Source organism: Hyperoodon ampullatus (assembly GCF_949752795.1).
Source record: "Hyperoodon ampullatus genome assembly, chromosome: 1".
In the NCBI taxonomy this organism is placed as follows: domain Eukaryota; kingdom Metazoa; phylum Chordata; class Mammalia; order Artiodactyla; family Ziphiidae; genus Hyperoodon; species Hyperoodon ampullatus.
In genome coordinates, this window is record NC_136914.1 from 167,746,465 (window position 1) to 167,762,185 (window position 15,721).

Here is a 15,721-nt window from a genome sequence, read left to right on the forward strand (position 1 = left end):
AAAGCCAAGCTCTTTGACAGGCTTGTGGGGACAGAGGGTCCAGCCTCCTTCTTTCCCCTCTGGGGCTCATGTCCACCAATCCTGGGGCCTAAGAATGCATTCCTTGTGGATGCAACATCTACTCAGTTCAAACACTTCACTAACCATCAAGGTCAGCTTCAGCTTTATCAGTAGTAAGAAGAAAGACGTTTCACTGTGTTCAAAGGGTCTGACTTCTTCTTTGGTCTTTGCCTGTCAGGGAGGAGCCATCACAGCTAGAATGAAGCCCAAGGAGGAAAAAGTGAAAATAATTACAGAGGTGAGTGATGGCTCAGATGTCTCCAAGGGATGTATATTTGTGTGTGCATGCTCATGTCACACGTGTTGATGAGTGAGGAAGTTAGGCCAGCAATGAGCATTTATTGCACACTTACTGCATGCAGAAGGTGCTACCTTGGGCACACGGAGGAGAAGAGGGGTGCATGCAGCCCTGCAGGTGCTCCAGGATTGAGGGCTCTGAAGCTGCTTTGTCACCATTTCATGAATTCCAACAGACAGCAGTTCTGAGTTACCATCTAAAGGCTCCAGTTCTACTGAACCACATTGATGTCTTTCTTTTTTTTTTGGATTATAGTTGATTTACAATGTTGTGTTAGTTTCAGGTATACAGCAAAGTGATTCACTTATACATATACAGAGATTCATTCTTTTTCAGTAAAGCACATTGATTTCTAAAGAAATTCAAAATGAGGACAATAACTGTAGATTATAACCACTTATAAAATTCTCATGGAGTCCTGCAATTTCTAACTTATTTTGTGCAAAACATCATTAAACACTGCCTGGACCAGAGGAGCGAAGGCTTCTCCAGTTTGGAGACCAGAGACCTCCGAACAGAAGAGAAAGTATTCCTTTCAATCCTTGCTTCTGTCTTGGCTCTAGGGCTCAGTAACTTGAGACCCTAGAGGCAGAAATGGGGACAATATGCTATTTCCAATAGGAACTTCAAAAAGCCTGAAGGAACCCAGATGAAACCACACAGATTAACTTTAAGCAAGATATCAAGTACTGACAACTTACCTACATCTACCTGTGCTCATTCATTCACACAACAAATATTTATTGTGCCTCTGGTCCCTGGGAATAGAGAAGTGAAGAAAACTCTAAGCTCTCCTGGAGTTCACATTCAGTCTAATTTGAGGTCCTACTGGAGAGTTTTCCATTGACAGAGAATCAAAACATTATTGGAAAGCCAAAAAAAAAAAAAAAAAAGCTTGATGTATATTTCTCACAAGTCCATTCTAAGCCAATAAGAATTTAGACTTGAATTAAGAGCCACAGTTGCACACCTCAATATCATCATCTTATCTAAATCCTGATAGGCTCTGAAGAAGGAGGCCTGAGTGAGGGTGGGGCTTGCACCTAGAGGATGATTCAGAGTGATCAGGTCCCTTAGACGAAGAAAAAGTCCAAGCCACGCCCACACCCTGGTTGGGACCTCAGTTCCCTCCTCTGCAGCTGAAACTCAGGTCTTCCCTAAACAGATGGCCAAGGGCACTGATGAGTGGTTGAAGCCTAGCCCAGCAACCTGCATGCCATTTTTTTGAAATCTTATATGATTAAAACCCATACTTTGTGTTCCAAGTTTGTTTCAGCATAAAAACAAAAATTTCCCAATTTTAGAAAAAAAAAAGTCTAATAAATCCGGTACACCAGAAGAAGTTCTGGATTTATCTTGCAACTTCTTTTATACCCCGAGGTACTTGTGCCCTGGTTTGTAAAACTCAAACTAGAAAACTTTAAAGCTTCAAACTTAAGAGGCTTCAGCTCTAACATTTTATGACTAAAACTTTAGAAAGCATAATATGGAAAAAGAAATGAAGTTGGCACTGTTAAAGGATTTCTTCCTTTTCAGGAACACTCCCACACTGTTGGTGGGAATGTAAATTGGTACAGCCACTATGGAAAACAGTATGGAGGTTCCTTAAAAAACTAAAAATAGTAATACCATATGACCCAGCAATCCCACTCCTAGGCATATACCCAGAAAAAATCTTAATTTGAAAAGATACATACACCCCAATGTTCATTGCAGGACTATTTACAATAGCCAGGACATGGAAGCAAACTAAATGTCCATCAACAGAGGAATGAATAAAGAAGATGTGGTAATATATACAATGAAATATTACTCAGCCATAAAAAAGAACAAAATAATGCCGTTTGCAGCAACATGGATGGACCTAAAGATAGTCATACTGAGTGAAGTAAGTCAGACACAGAAAGACAAATCATATGATACTGCTTATATGTGGAATCTAAAAAAAAAGGATACAAATGAACTTATTTACAAAACAGAAGTAGAGTTACCGATGTAGAAAACAAACTTATGGTTACCCGGGGATAAGGGAGGGGGAGAGGAATAAATTGGGAGACTGGGATAGACATACACATACTACTATATATAAAATAGATAACTAATAAGAACTTACCGTATAGCGCAGGGAGCTCTACTGAGTACTCTGTAATGACCCATATGGGAAAAGAATCTGAAAAAAAGAGTAGACATATGCATAACTGATTCACTTTCTGTACACCTGAAACTAACAAAACATTGTAAATCAACTATACTCCAAGAAAAATTTAAAACAGAACAAAACACAAAAAGGATTTCTCCCTTTTCAAAAAGACCTGAAAAAATTTGCATTAAATACAAACTTCCACGGTGATTTAACACGTATCCTCATTATTCTCTACCTGATAGTAAGGTTGGAGAGCAGAGAAGTCCAACCCTGGAAGCCCCTAGTGTGATTCTGATATCGTCCTGGGCCAGAGGCCTCCATCCGGGTCAGTACATCAGTTCTGGCAGATTCACTTGTTCGTGGCCTTCATTAGATTATGACTTTTGAGGGAAGTCACCTCCGGTACCTCTGTGCGCCCAAGGCCTGGAACACAGTCAGCAGTCCATAAATGCCCTAGGCATGAATGAGCACCTGGGTCGATGGAAGCTCCAACACCATAACATTGACCATCTTTCCATTTGGATACAACTTTTGAGAAGAGTAGATGGTGATGTCTGTCCATTGTCCCTTCACTCACACTCAGCTTTAGTGGGTGGAGGCTCCAGGACAAGACAGTCATTTTAACACCTAAAAATCCCACTCCTCTTCCTCACTTATCATTTTTTCCCAATTTACACACACACACACTAAGAGATAATTCTCCCTTTTGCATCTTAACACAGGAGTTCATTGAAGACAGTGAGGATGCAGATGAGGGAAGACAGAAGAAGACCGCGAAGGTTCCAAGACAAAAAGGAAAGAAGCAGGTAGGGAGTGGCAGAAGCATTTGTCTGTCTACTGGGCTGTCAGTTAACAGCTCACTGCACCCCAAGAGGCCATACAGCCTCCTATGGGTACAAGCACTTGGCCTTCTCTAGGAGAGGCAGGGATGCCGGTGGATGGTCCAGGTGAAGGACCCTACGTGGGGCCTCACGGATGACCCTCACCATGAAGCCATGGGCAGTATTTGGAGCATGTTTCCTCCAAGGATTTTCCCATCCCCTGAGAGAGAAGTTTAGAAATGCTGAAATGAGCCCCTTTAGTGCTGTCATCAGGCCATAAACTAAGACCAGCGGTAGATGGCAGTGCAGGATTACAAATCTCAGGGAACTTCCACTTTCCCAGCTCCAAGCCCAAATTCTGCCTCAGTCTAAACCGAGGCCAATCCCCATCTCCCGGGCCTGCTGGCAGTCCCTCCCCCGGCTCTGCCCTCTGCCGAAGTTGCCCTCCTTGGCCGTGAGCATCTCTATACAAGGTCCACCTTCTCCAGGTAAATAGACGACCTGGGAAAGGAGGCCGGGAAGATTTTGCGGAGGGGCGATCGGCTTGGAATAATCCAGGTGCCAGCAGGGGAGGGAGGGGGAAGGAGCGCCATTTTGAGCCGGCAGCCACGTGATGGGGCCGCCTGGAGAGGGGGGGCCGGGGCGGTGGGGAGGGCACCAGGGAGCCGAAGTCAGGGGAGAAACCCCTTTTCAGCTCTCCCCTCGCCCAGCACAATCCCGTTGGGACAAGCTGGGCCAAGGAAACTCCTTCTCTGTAGCTGGGATGGAGTGGCCCAGGGGAGGGCCCAGGGCGGCTGGAGGTGCTACCTGGCCTTGTGGCTGGGCCCTCCGGCCACTCAGGGACTTTAACCCCTTCCTGCAGGGTCAGCGGGGGGCTCTGCAGCCGGGGCCACGGGGCCCAACGAGGCGTCAGATGAGCCAGTACAAATGGAAAGAGCTCAAGTCCTTAGCTCCAAGGCCACAGGCACAGTAAGCAATGGTGACCAGTGCCAGGGGCGTGGAGCTTGGACTAAACGGGAGAAAGGAGCAGGGATGGAAAGGAGAAGGCACTTTCTGTGTCCTAGGTGTGGCACTTTCCTGAGACATCATCTCATTCCTTGAACTGCACAAAGAGCCCTGATCAGAAAACGAGCATGCAGTCTTTGGAGCTTTGTGAGAAATCTGGATAGTGTTTCTTAACCCCTGCGGCACTTCAGAATCACTTGGGGATTTTTTTTTTTAAGTCAAATGCGTCAGGTCCACTCCAGGCCATTTATTTAAGTCAGACTGTCTGTGCTTTACAAAGTGCCTATACATAGCAGCATCTCAGTGAATGGGCTATTTTTATTTCCCTTCTTTTACGGGTGAGGAAGGAAGTTAGGAAGTTCAATAACTCGCTCGAGTCCCATGGTAAATCTGAGTTTGGAGGCAAGCCTTTGTCTGGCCCAAAGGCCATCACTCACCTGGGGCCTCCACTTCCACTTCTGCTCACCAGTCTGCCCTCCTCTGAGAGTTTGGGGAAGGAATCAGAGGCTGTTCTTTGCCCTGGATTAACCAGGGACACTTTGACAGCTATTTCCAAATGAGTTGGAGCTGGGATCAAATAGTTTGGTTGTGATTTTCCTGTTTCTCTTTTCCTCCAAATTTCTACAGAGCTCTACACGTTAAACCTAGAAAAAGTGAAAATACTCATTTTTTTAAATTTATTTTTAAATTCATTTCTTTATTTTATTTTTTGGCTGCGTTGGGTCTTCGCTGCTGCTCACGGGCTTTCTCTAGTTGTGGTGAGTGGGGGGCCACTCCTTATTGCAGTGCATGGGCTTCTCATTGCGGTGGCCTCTCTTGTTGTGGAGCATGGGTTCTAGGTGCACAGGCTCAGTAGTTGTGGCACATGGGCTTAGTTGCTCTGTGGCATGTGGGATCTTCCCAGACCAGGGCACGAACCTGCATCCCCTGCATTGGCAGGCAGACTCCTAACCACTGCGCCACCAGGGAAGTCACTGCGCCACCTGGGTCATCTCCCCAAGAAACCTCTTAGAGAAAATCAGGATCAACACTGCTTCCTGTGGGGATAGGTGATCATGACCGCAGTGACTCAGGTGACACAGACCACAGTTATCTAGATCTGAAGAGGATTAAGGCCTGTCCCCTTGCTAAGTGACCCACCTCATCCTGAGATAGCATCTGAGTCAACCGAAGCCCTGAGATTCACAACCTCTGACCATCTGCCCACAGCTATCGGTTGCTGGCCCCAAGGAAATGGTGTCTAAAAAATCCCATCCAGACGACCAGCAGGAGCCCGTGCAGGAAGGTTCTGACACTCACCTCCTGGGCATGACGAGCCGACGAGGCCCACGGAGTAAGTTCTGTCAACCAGTATTAATTGCCTCCTGGGATCAGCACAGAGAATCGTGGGGATTTTGCATGGGTATTATTTTTTGTACACGTCCACCGCCCTCCACAGCATTTTACCCCAATTCTAGGCAATTTCTAAGTTCACCTCTCTCTGGGAGACAGGACACAACCCCAGGACATATTTACATAACCACAGAATTTTGAAGCATTCATTGAAATAGAAATGGTGCAAATAATCAAATAGGTAGACATTCCAGGGTGGGTGAAATAGGAAGGCATATTTATCAATGAAATAGTACTAGAATCAGATGTTGGAAAACCTGAGGATGTTTCTGAGGCTCTCGGAGATCCTGCCCCTCGAGGACCCCTTCTCTTATCCATCCCTCAGCCCACCCCCCAACACACACACACACACACACACACACACACACACACACACACACAACACTCCCTTCCCCCTCCAGGAACTGTGGCCTGTATTCTACAGCATTACTTTTCCCCATCACAGTGACCATCATTCATTCTCTGCTCATTGTAGGGAAAATTATTACCCCTCACTTGTTGCTTTTCTTGAACAGTGGATTAGATCAGAGAAGAAGGCATGTTACACTTTTCAATTGTTACATAATTATTACATAATTATTACTCTATTTTTCTGCAGCTGAGCTGGGGAATAAAGTAACTATTGGAAATTAGAGGGCTTTGGAAGCAAGTTCATCTGAAGTCCAACCCTAAGAAAAATGTGGTTCCCATCCAAGAGCAATAACACAGTAGAACTGTTACAAATTAGTAAAATAGAACCAAACTTTATCCCATATAGTTGCTTCATTTTCTAAATGGGTAAAATTATTCATTATTGAAGATTACAGTTTGTCTTAGTGTGCTCAGGCTGCCGTAACAAAATATACCATAGACTGGGTGGCTCCAACAACAGACATTTATTTTCTCACAATTCTGGAGGCTGGAAGTCTAAGATCAGGGTGCCCGTGTGGTCACTTTCCAGTGAGTCCTCTCTTCCTGGCTTGTAGGCAGCTGGCATCTCCCTGTGTGCTCACTTTGGTGTCTCTTCCTATAAGAATGCTAATCCTATTATATTAGGGCCCCACCATATAACCTCGTTTAACCTTCATTACCTCCTTAGAGGCCCTGTCTCCAAATATAGTCACATTGAGGGTTAGGGCTTCAGTGTATGAATTTTGTGGAGACACAATTCCGTCCATAGCACAACTATTGAATATTTAAGTAGTTGTTTTAAAATCAAGAGAAAAAAAAATGTCAGAGAGCATGGCCAGTAATAAAGGCTCTGTAGCATAATGAAAAGTGAATTCTTTCCTTCTTCCTAAAATGGGGGAAATACTCTTCACTGTCACCATGGGGGTGATTGTAAAGATCAAATCAAGAAAAGGATGTGGAAATATTTTAAATAGTGTGCACAATTTTAAATATGTAAATAGTATGCACTAGTATTTTAAATAAATACACAGTAACTAAGGTGTGTTAGAGTGAGATAATAGACAATCTATGCATTAGTCCAAAAGGAAAAAATAAAAAACACAATTTATGATTTGAAGAAGGAAAGAACAGTACAAGGCTAAGATGTGCCTGCCTGAGCAAGGTCATGACCAGCCGGTCGCTGGGCAGCTCAGGGCAGAGCTGGAGGCTGTTGCTGATTTGGCAGCACTGGTGGACCAAGATGTAGAGAAAATCCCTGGGAGTGAGGTGGGGGCACCTGATGGATTAGAAGCCTGGGTAGACAGGCATCAGTTAGAAACGAGAGGTCAAGACCAGCAGAAAGTCAGCCATGTGGTCAAGAGAGCAGAATAGGTCTCATTCAGTATGTCAACACACGTTAGAGCGAGAGTGCAAGGAATGAGCAACACGAGGAGTCTCGACCTGAGACAGGAAGGGCAAGGCACAGAGCAGAAGCAATAGAGGATGTGCAGGTGTCTCCGTGGTAGAGTGTTGGTAGGAGAGGACTCCAAACACAGGGCTCTAAAACACCCGAGTGTGTGCAGAAAATAGTGCGTCCAGGAGCAGCCGTGTCTTATAGGACCTTGCCTAGGAAATCACCCACCCACTTAGCAGGAAACTAAGTCCAGCCCATCTTCAGGGAGAGGGAAATTTGGCTCCACCTTTAAAGAGAGGTGTATCAAAGAAATTTATGGGCATATATTTAAACCACCACATTCATCTTTCTTTAAAACTATACTCAGAAATCTGTAATAAGCATCGCATAAAATCCACACTCTTATTTGTTCTGAGTTCTGAGACCCTATGTGATCTGGCCCTTTCCAATTCTACTCCCACTCTTCTCCAATATGCTTCCACCCTGGTTGACTGCTACTGGCCTCTGAATGCCTTGTGGCCACCTGGGCATTCCCAGGCTTTGGTGCCCACTCAGAAAGCTCTCCACCCATCTCTTTATTAAGCTTGTGACAGAAAAGCAGTACAGTTGTATCCATTAAGGCCTCGGTCTTTGGCGTCAGACAAGTGTGTGTACCAGTCTATACCTGTTACTTTCTTACTTGCTTGGGCAAGTTTCCCCACCTCCTTAAACTTCAGTTTCTTTATCTGCAAAGTAGGGACAAGAATAAAAGGCCTTAATACCCCCACAGAGTTTATATTCCAGCTGGGGGGTTAGAGGGAAAAAGAGAAAGCAAATCAAAAAAAATATGATAAATATACAGTATGGCCAGAGGTGAGAAGTGCTACAGAGAAACATAAAGAATTGGCTGGACTGGACTACAGTGGAGGCGAGAGGAGTGTTGCTGTTTTATGAAAGGTCATCAGGGGAAGCCCTCTCCAGTGAGAAGATGTTTGTGCAGAGGCCTGAAGGAAATGTGAGACCCCTGAGGAAAGTGGCCTTAAAGCAAGAGTGTGCTTGGTGTGTTTGAGGAACAAGGATACCAGAGTGGTTGATAGACAGTGAGAAAGAGGAAGAAGAAGGAAATTAGATCCGAAGGGAACTGCAAATATTTTCTCCCATTCCACAGTTGGTCTTTGTATTCTATTGGTTGTGTCCTTTGGTGTGAAGAAGTTTTTAAGTCTGAGGTGGTCCCATTTGTCTGTGTTTGCCTTTGTTGCCTGTGCTTTTGGTGTCACATCCAAGAAGTCATTAACAAACTCAATGTCATGAAGATTTCCTCTGTGTTTTCTTCTAGGAGTTTTATAACTTTAGGTCTCACATTTAGGTCTTTAATCCTTTCTGAGTTTATTGTGTAAGGTAAGGGTCAACTTCATTCTTTTGCACATGGATAGCCAGTTTCTCAACACCATTTATTGAAGATACTGTATTTTCCCCATTGAGTGGTCTTGGCATCCTTGTTGAAGATTATTTGACCACATACACATGGTTTTACTTCTGGGTTCTCTATTCTATCCCATTGGTCTATATGTCTGTCTTTATGCCAGTACCACACTGCTTTAATGGATGTAGCTTTATAATATGCTTTGAAATCAGGACACCTGAGCCTCCAATTCTGTTGTTTTTCAAAACTGGTTTGGCTATTTCAGGGAAACTTAATATTCTATGTGAGTTTTAGGATGAACTTTTCTTTTCATAAGAAAAATGCCATTAAGATTGTGATAGGGATTGCATTAAATCTGTTAATTGCCTTGGGTAGTATTGACATTTTAACAATATTAAGTTTTCCAATCTATGAACATGGAGTGACTTTCCATTTGTTTGTGTCTTCTTTAAATTTTTTCAACAGTTTTTTATAGTTTACAGCATACAAGTCTTTTGCCTCTTTGGTTAAGTTAATTCTTAAGTGTTTTACTCTTTTCATGCTATTGTAAATGGAATTGTTTTCTTAGCTTCCTTTTTAGATGTTTCACTGTTAGTGGATAGAAACACACCTGATTTTACATATTGATTTTCTGTGCTGGAACTTTGCTGAATTTGCTTATTCGTTTCAACATTTTTTGTGTGTGGGAGGGGACTCTTTAAGGTTTTCTCTACATAAGACAATGTCTTCTGCAAACAGAGATAATTTTACTTCTTCCTTCCCAATCTGGATACCTTTTGTAACTTTTTCTTACTGTCTTAGTCTGTTTGCTCTGTTAATATAAAACACTATAGACTGGGTGGCTTATAAGCAGCAGAAATTTTGTTTCTCATAGTTCTGGAGCCTGAAAAGTCAAAGATAAAGGCACCAGCAGATCTGGTGTCTTGTAAGGAGGGCCTGCTTTTCGGTTCATAAGTGGCTGTCTTCTTGCTGTGTTCTCACATGGTAGAAGGGGCAGCGTAGAAGCTCTCTAGGGTCTTTTTTTTTTTTTTTTTGTGGTACGTGGGCCTCTCACTGTTGTGGCCTCTCCCGTTGCGGAGCACAGGCTCCGGACGCGCAGGCTCAGCGGCCATGGCTCACGGGCCCAGCCGCTCCGCGGCATGTGGGATCCTCCCGGTCCGGGGCACGAACCCGTGTCCCCTGCATCGGCAGGCGGACTCTCAACCACTGCGCCACCAGGGAAGCCCTAGGGTCTTTTTCATAAGGGAACTAGTCCCATTCATGAAAGTTCCACCCTTATGACCTAATCACCTCCCAAAGGCCCCATCTCCAAATAGCATCACACTGGGGCATAAACTTCAACATATGAATTCGGGGAGGACACAAACATTCTGTTTATAGCACTTGCTTAATTGCTCTGGCTTGGATTTCTAGTACTATGTTGAATAGAAGTAAAGTTGGGGGCGGGGGGACATCCCTGCCTTGTTTCTGATCTTAGAGGAGATGCTTTCAGTTTTTCACCACTGAGTATAATGTAAGTTGTGGGCTTTTCATATATGGCCTTTACCATGTTGAAGTAATTTCCTTCTATTCCTAGTTTGTCGAATGTTTTTTTATCATAAAAGAATGTTGAATTTTGTCAAATGCTTTTTCTGTATCAATTGAGATGATCATGTGGTGTTTGTCCTTTGTTCCAGTAATGAGGTGTATTACACTGATTGATTTTCATATGTGGAACCATCCTGGCACCTCCCACCCCCCCAACTTGGGCTAAGACTACTAAATGGTTCAAGAGGCTGTCTCTCATGCCCATTTTATAAATGCTACTTACCTACATTTTTCTAGGCAAAAACCTCGGATTCGGTGGTTTCCCTATCTCAAGCAAGAAAGTTTATGCTAAGAAAGCTGTGGAACTTTTTAAGCTCATATGATTTCATTGTATTTTTCTTCTCTAAGCACTTATTGGTTTACCTGAGGCATCCTCCTCTCCCTCAGAAAGAGAGAGAGAGAGAGAGAGAGAAAAGGAAGGAAGAAAGGGAGGGAGGGAGGGAGGGAGGGAGGAAGGGAGGAAGGAAGGAAGGGAGGGAGAAAACCAGATGATAAATCTGACAGCCTTGAACCCTGAGAGCTTAATACCATGTTCTGAGGCACACAGAAAGCTTTCTGATAAGATTTCCATCAAGATTCCTCATTCTCTTTCTTACTCATATCCCAGTACATTGCCCAAGATTAAGAGAAATAAACAACATTTCAAGTCAGCAAACATTCCTTGAAACCCATAGAAACTGAAATCAGACTCACTACTACTCATTACTACTTTCAGTCCTGGGACCTTGAGGAGCAGACCAGTCTCCCTCAGCCACAGGAGCCTCGTTTATATTGATAAAAACGAGGATCATAAAAGTCTTGGCTTCGTGCAGCTGTTATGACAGTGAAATCAGATGATACACAGAAAGCACCTCACAAAGGGTCTGGCACATACCTAGTCGCCTTCTCCAGCTGGAAGAACTTGATGCTAAATAACTAACAAAAATAATTACCTCTTTTGAGTGTTATGATATGGCTGGCACCATGCTGAGGTCTTTACATGCATTACATTACTCAGAACAGTCCTGTCATCAGGCATTGTTTTATAATTTAGGAAACTAAGGTTCAGAGAGAACCAACAGCTAGAGGTGGTGGAGCCAGAACTCAAACTCCAGTCTACAGACCTCAGGAACCTGTGTTCTTTTTTTTTCTTTTTTTTTAATTTATTTCATTGAAGTATAGTTGATTTGCAATGTTGTGTTAATTTCTCCTATACAGCAAAGTGTTTGTCATATATATATATTCTTTTTCATATTCTTTTCCACTATGGTTTGATAAACCAGGATATTGAATATAGTTCCCTCAGATTATCATACTAAGTGAACCCGTGTTCTTAATTGCTGCACTACAGCATCATTCTATACCAGCAAATCTTAACTCTGATTGGTCTTTAAAGAGAATGGTTTACAGTTGCCCAGGGAAGGTACAGTGCTCTCTGTATTTTACTGACGGCCATGCTCTGGTTTCTGTATGCTCACTTACTACCCCCATACCACACCCACCACATCCTTCCAACCAAGTCTGCTCACCTGAATCCAAATCTTTGACTCCCTCTTGATGGTTCATTCCCCAAACCTCTCATGGGTTTGGCTTGTTGCTCAGTGCTACCACCCCAGCCTCTGCCCTTGAACCCATGACCCTCTCTATCCTATAGCATTCCTGCAGGGCTCCAAGTGTTGTCAAGTCCAGACTGTAGTCAGATGCTCAGATACCAGCACCCTAGAAGACATGGCCTCCCGCACTGCACCAGGCACACGCCCAGAGGGGCCATCTCCCTGATGAACAGCAGTGTAGATCCATGCACTGAAAGCTTTGACTTCTAATCTGCTTTTCAAACATATACATAGTCATGACTTTCCAAATACAGAAAGCATTTCACCGAATAGGGACATAGCTCCCAATCAAATAAACATCTAGGAAAAAAGTACACACATTTCCCCCACGATTCCAACTTGCACCATCTCTTAAGGGAGGAACTATTGAATGTTAAGCAGTTTCTTATGAACATAAGTTTCTTCATTATTGACATCTGTTTTCCATTCATTCCTGTTAGTTTCTCTGGTTAAAGCATCAATTCAGAGCCAATTTCTCAGTATTAGTTGAAAATAAAGTTCAGAATCCAGTGAAATTTGATGCAAATGAAAGGAAATAGATCACCTATTTTAGGCATACTTTTTAAAAGTCACCAAGACCTGGAGAGACTGACCCAGGAAACAAATGTTATAAAGTTCAGTATAAGACAAGAGGAGAATGGCCCAAAGGAGTTGGTCTTGGGAGTTACCTTGGAGCCCAGCAGTAAAGAACATTCTAGTCAGAGGGTGCACACTGGGGAATGTAGGAAATATCAAAAGTTCACCAACACTGGAGTTTACTACCTCACACGGTACTTGGGGGACTAAATTACAGTGCTAAGTAAAATATTTATCTAAGTAAAAATAAATTGTATGCTGTATTCAATACAATTTTTTTCTGGATATTATGATTTTTGACATCTTAAAAAAAAGCACCCAAACAAACAAACAAAACAAAAAACAAAAACAAAAAAACCTTTCTGGTTGGGGAGACAGTAGCCAATTGTTAGAGATAGCAAAGAGCCAGGGCTGGAGCATGACTTTAATGTAAAATAACCAATCAAGAGCCCTACATGTCTGGCCAGTACTGAAACTGAGCGGAGGCCCTGTGGGATGCCTGGGCATGGAGGCCTTTTTTGTCCCCTGTTTCTTGTAGGCAAGACTCCAGCCTCCATGACTGTCCCTGAGTTCCAAAGTGTGTATTCGAACTGTTGGTAATCAATGGAAGAGCAGCCAAGAAACCACCTGAGGGAAGACGAAAGGGACCAAAAAAGCTCAAGATTAGGAGACTGAGCACCTGAGATGAGATTAAGGGAGTGCAAGCCCTTCACACATCCTAATCTTGTCAACAACATCCCCCCTGAGCTATTGCTATAAAACTTCTCATCAAATCCTCCGGGGTTGGGACACATAGTTTTTTGAGGCAGGAGCCTGCTGTGGCCCCCTTTGCCTGGCAAAGCAATAAAGCTATCTTCTTCTACTTCACCCAGAACTCTGTCTCTCAGATTCGTTCTGGCACCAGTGCAGAGAACCTGAGCTTTCGGCATCAGTACAACCCCAGGAAGCAAAACTCCTCTGCCTGGATCATCCCAGGGCCAGGTACCAGGCAACTAGGGACCACCCCTATAGCTTAGAGCCCCCCCAGAACCACTCGAACCCACCAACCCTAAACTGCTTACCTTGCCCTGTCTTTCCCTCAGAAATCGCAAGAAAGGCCGTGAGCTGAGCTCTCAGCCCCTCCTATCTTCTGCTCCTGACCACGCTGGTGTCTTTCCATGTGCCCTGCGTGGCATGTCCTGCCCCCTGGCTGCAGAACCTGAGAGTTCATGATCAACTTTGTTTCCTGAGCCTCTCCTCTGTCTCCTCTTGTGCCCCACCTGACTGACCATCTCATAAACGAATACAAAGAATATAAAACAGACCCATCATTATTATTAGTTATAAGGAAAGAAATTTTCCCAAAAACTCCTTTATAGCAAAATTCCTCCAGAGTCGTCTGTTCCCATCCTGGCTCCAATCTTGAACCTACTCCTCTAATTCACATCCCCCTCCCTGTCAAAATTCTCCTTGTTGAGGTCCCCACGAACCACACATTTGCTAAGTTCTATAGTCAGTCCTTCATCTTTACCGTCCTTGACTTTCAGTCGCGTTCCCTGCAGCTCACACTCTCTCCTCTTATGTACATGGCTCCCCGGACACCACTCTCCTGGTTTTCCTTCTCCCTTGCTGGCTGGACCTCTCCATCTCCTTGCTAGTTCTTACACCCCAGCCTCTAAATCTTGGAGCCCCCAAGCTCAGTGCTCAGTCCCCTTATCTTTGTCAACACTCATTCTCTCAGTCATCTCAAGACTTTAAATTCTATCATATAGCTATCGTATGTATAACTGAGCAGTCCCCAACTTTTATCTCCAGTCTGGGCTTCTTTCAGACTAAATATGCAACTACCAACTTAACACCCACTTTTGCATATCACATAAGACAGCCTGCATTTTTAATAGATTTATTGAAGTATAATTTGCATATCATAAAATTCACCCATTGTAAGTATACGATTCAATGATTTTTAGTAAATTTGTAGACCTGTGCAGCCATCGCCACCATCCAGTTTTAGAACATTTTCATCATCCCAAAAAGTTCCTTTATGCCTGTTTGCAGCCACTCCCACCCCCAGCCCTAGACAAACAGTGATTTGCTTTATATTCCTATAAATAGGCCTTTTCTAGACATTTCATGTGAATAGGACCATATAATATGTAGGGGTTTGTGTCTGACTTCTTTCACTTAGCATGTTTTTGAGATTTATAAGCATTGTAGCATATATCCACATTTTTTTCCTTTTTACTGCTGAATTATATTCCATCATATGGGTATACTACATTTTATTTATTCGTCCACCTGTTGATGAATATTTGGATTATTTCCAGTTTGGGGATATTATAAATAATGCTTCTATGAACTGGGTCATATGATAAATGTATATTTAACTTTATAAGAAAGTGCTGATCTGTTTTACAAACTGGCTGTATCATTTTACTTTCCCACCAACAGTTTGTGAGAGTTCCAGTTTCTCACTTCCTTGCCAACAATTGATATTATCTGTCTTCAATTTTAGCCTTTATAATGTGTATACAGTGGTATTTCGTTGTGCTTTTAACTTGTATTTCCCTAGTGATTAATGATATGGAGTATTTTTTCATATGCTTGTTAGCCTTTTGTATATCATCTTAGTAAAATGTCTGTTTAAATTTTTATACATTATTAATTGGATTTTTTGGGGTGGTAGCACTGAGCAACAAGCCAAACCCATGAAGAAATTGACCAAAGAACTCCCTGCAGACCCTCAGCACAGGTGAGCTCTCAGCAGTGCTAGGGCTGGAACTCAGGGCAGAGCTTGCAGTTCTCAGCCTGTTTTGAACTCCATTTTGTGTAGTAAAATTTCCACAAATGATACTCATCCATTTAATGAAATTAGAAAATCTGGAGAAGGAAATAGGAGAAAATAATCACTCACATTCTTATACCCTAGGGACAACCACCACTGACCTCAGGCCCTTTTCTAATGCTGAGTTTTTCCTGCCTGACTGCTGAGGAAGTCATGTGTTGACAGAGGTTTGCTAAGGCTGAAAAGGTATCCCAAGCTCTTACATCCAAGTGAAGTAGGTTAGAAGTTGGGGACAGTC

General features: G+C 43.3%; 1 protein-coding gene across 1 annotated transcript in view; it reads left to right on the forward strand.

The window, feature by feature from the left end:
- Positions 1-244: 244 nt before the first annotated feature.
- The window catches only part of CC2D2A (coiled-coil and C2 domain containing 2A), a 131,177-nt gene continuing 115,700 nt past the window's right edge, over positions 245-15,721 (forward strand). The window contains exons 1-3 of the mRNA XM_079707442.1: positions 245-298; positions 3,224-3,307; positions 5,537-5,660. Of these exons, the coding sequence (XP_079563568.1) occupies positions 260-298; positions 3,224-3,307; positions 5,537-5,660 (247 nt within the window). The 5' untranslated portion in view covers positions 245-259. The remainder of the gene's footprint in view (positions 299-3,223; positions 3,308-5,536; positions 5,661-15,721) is intronic.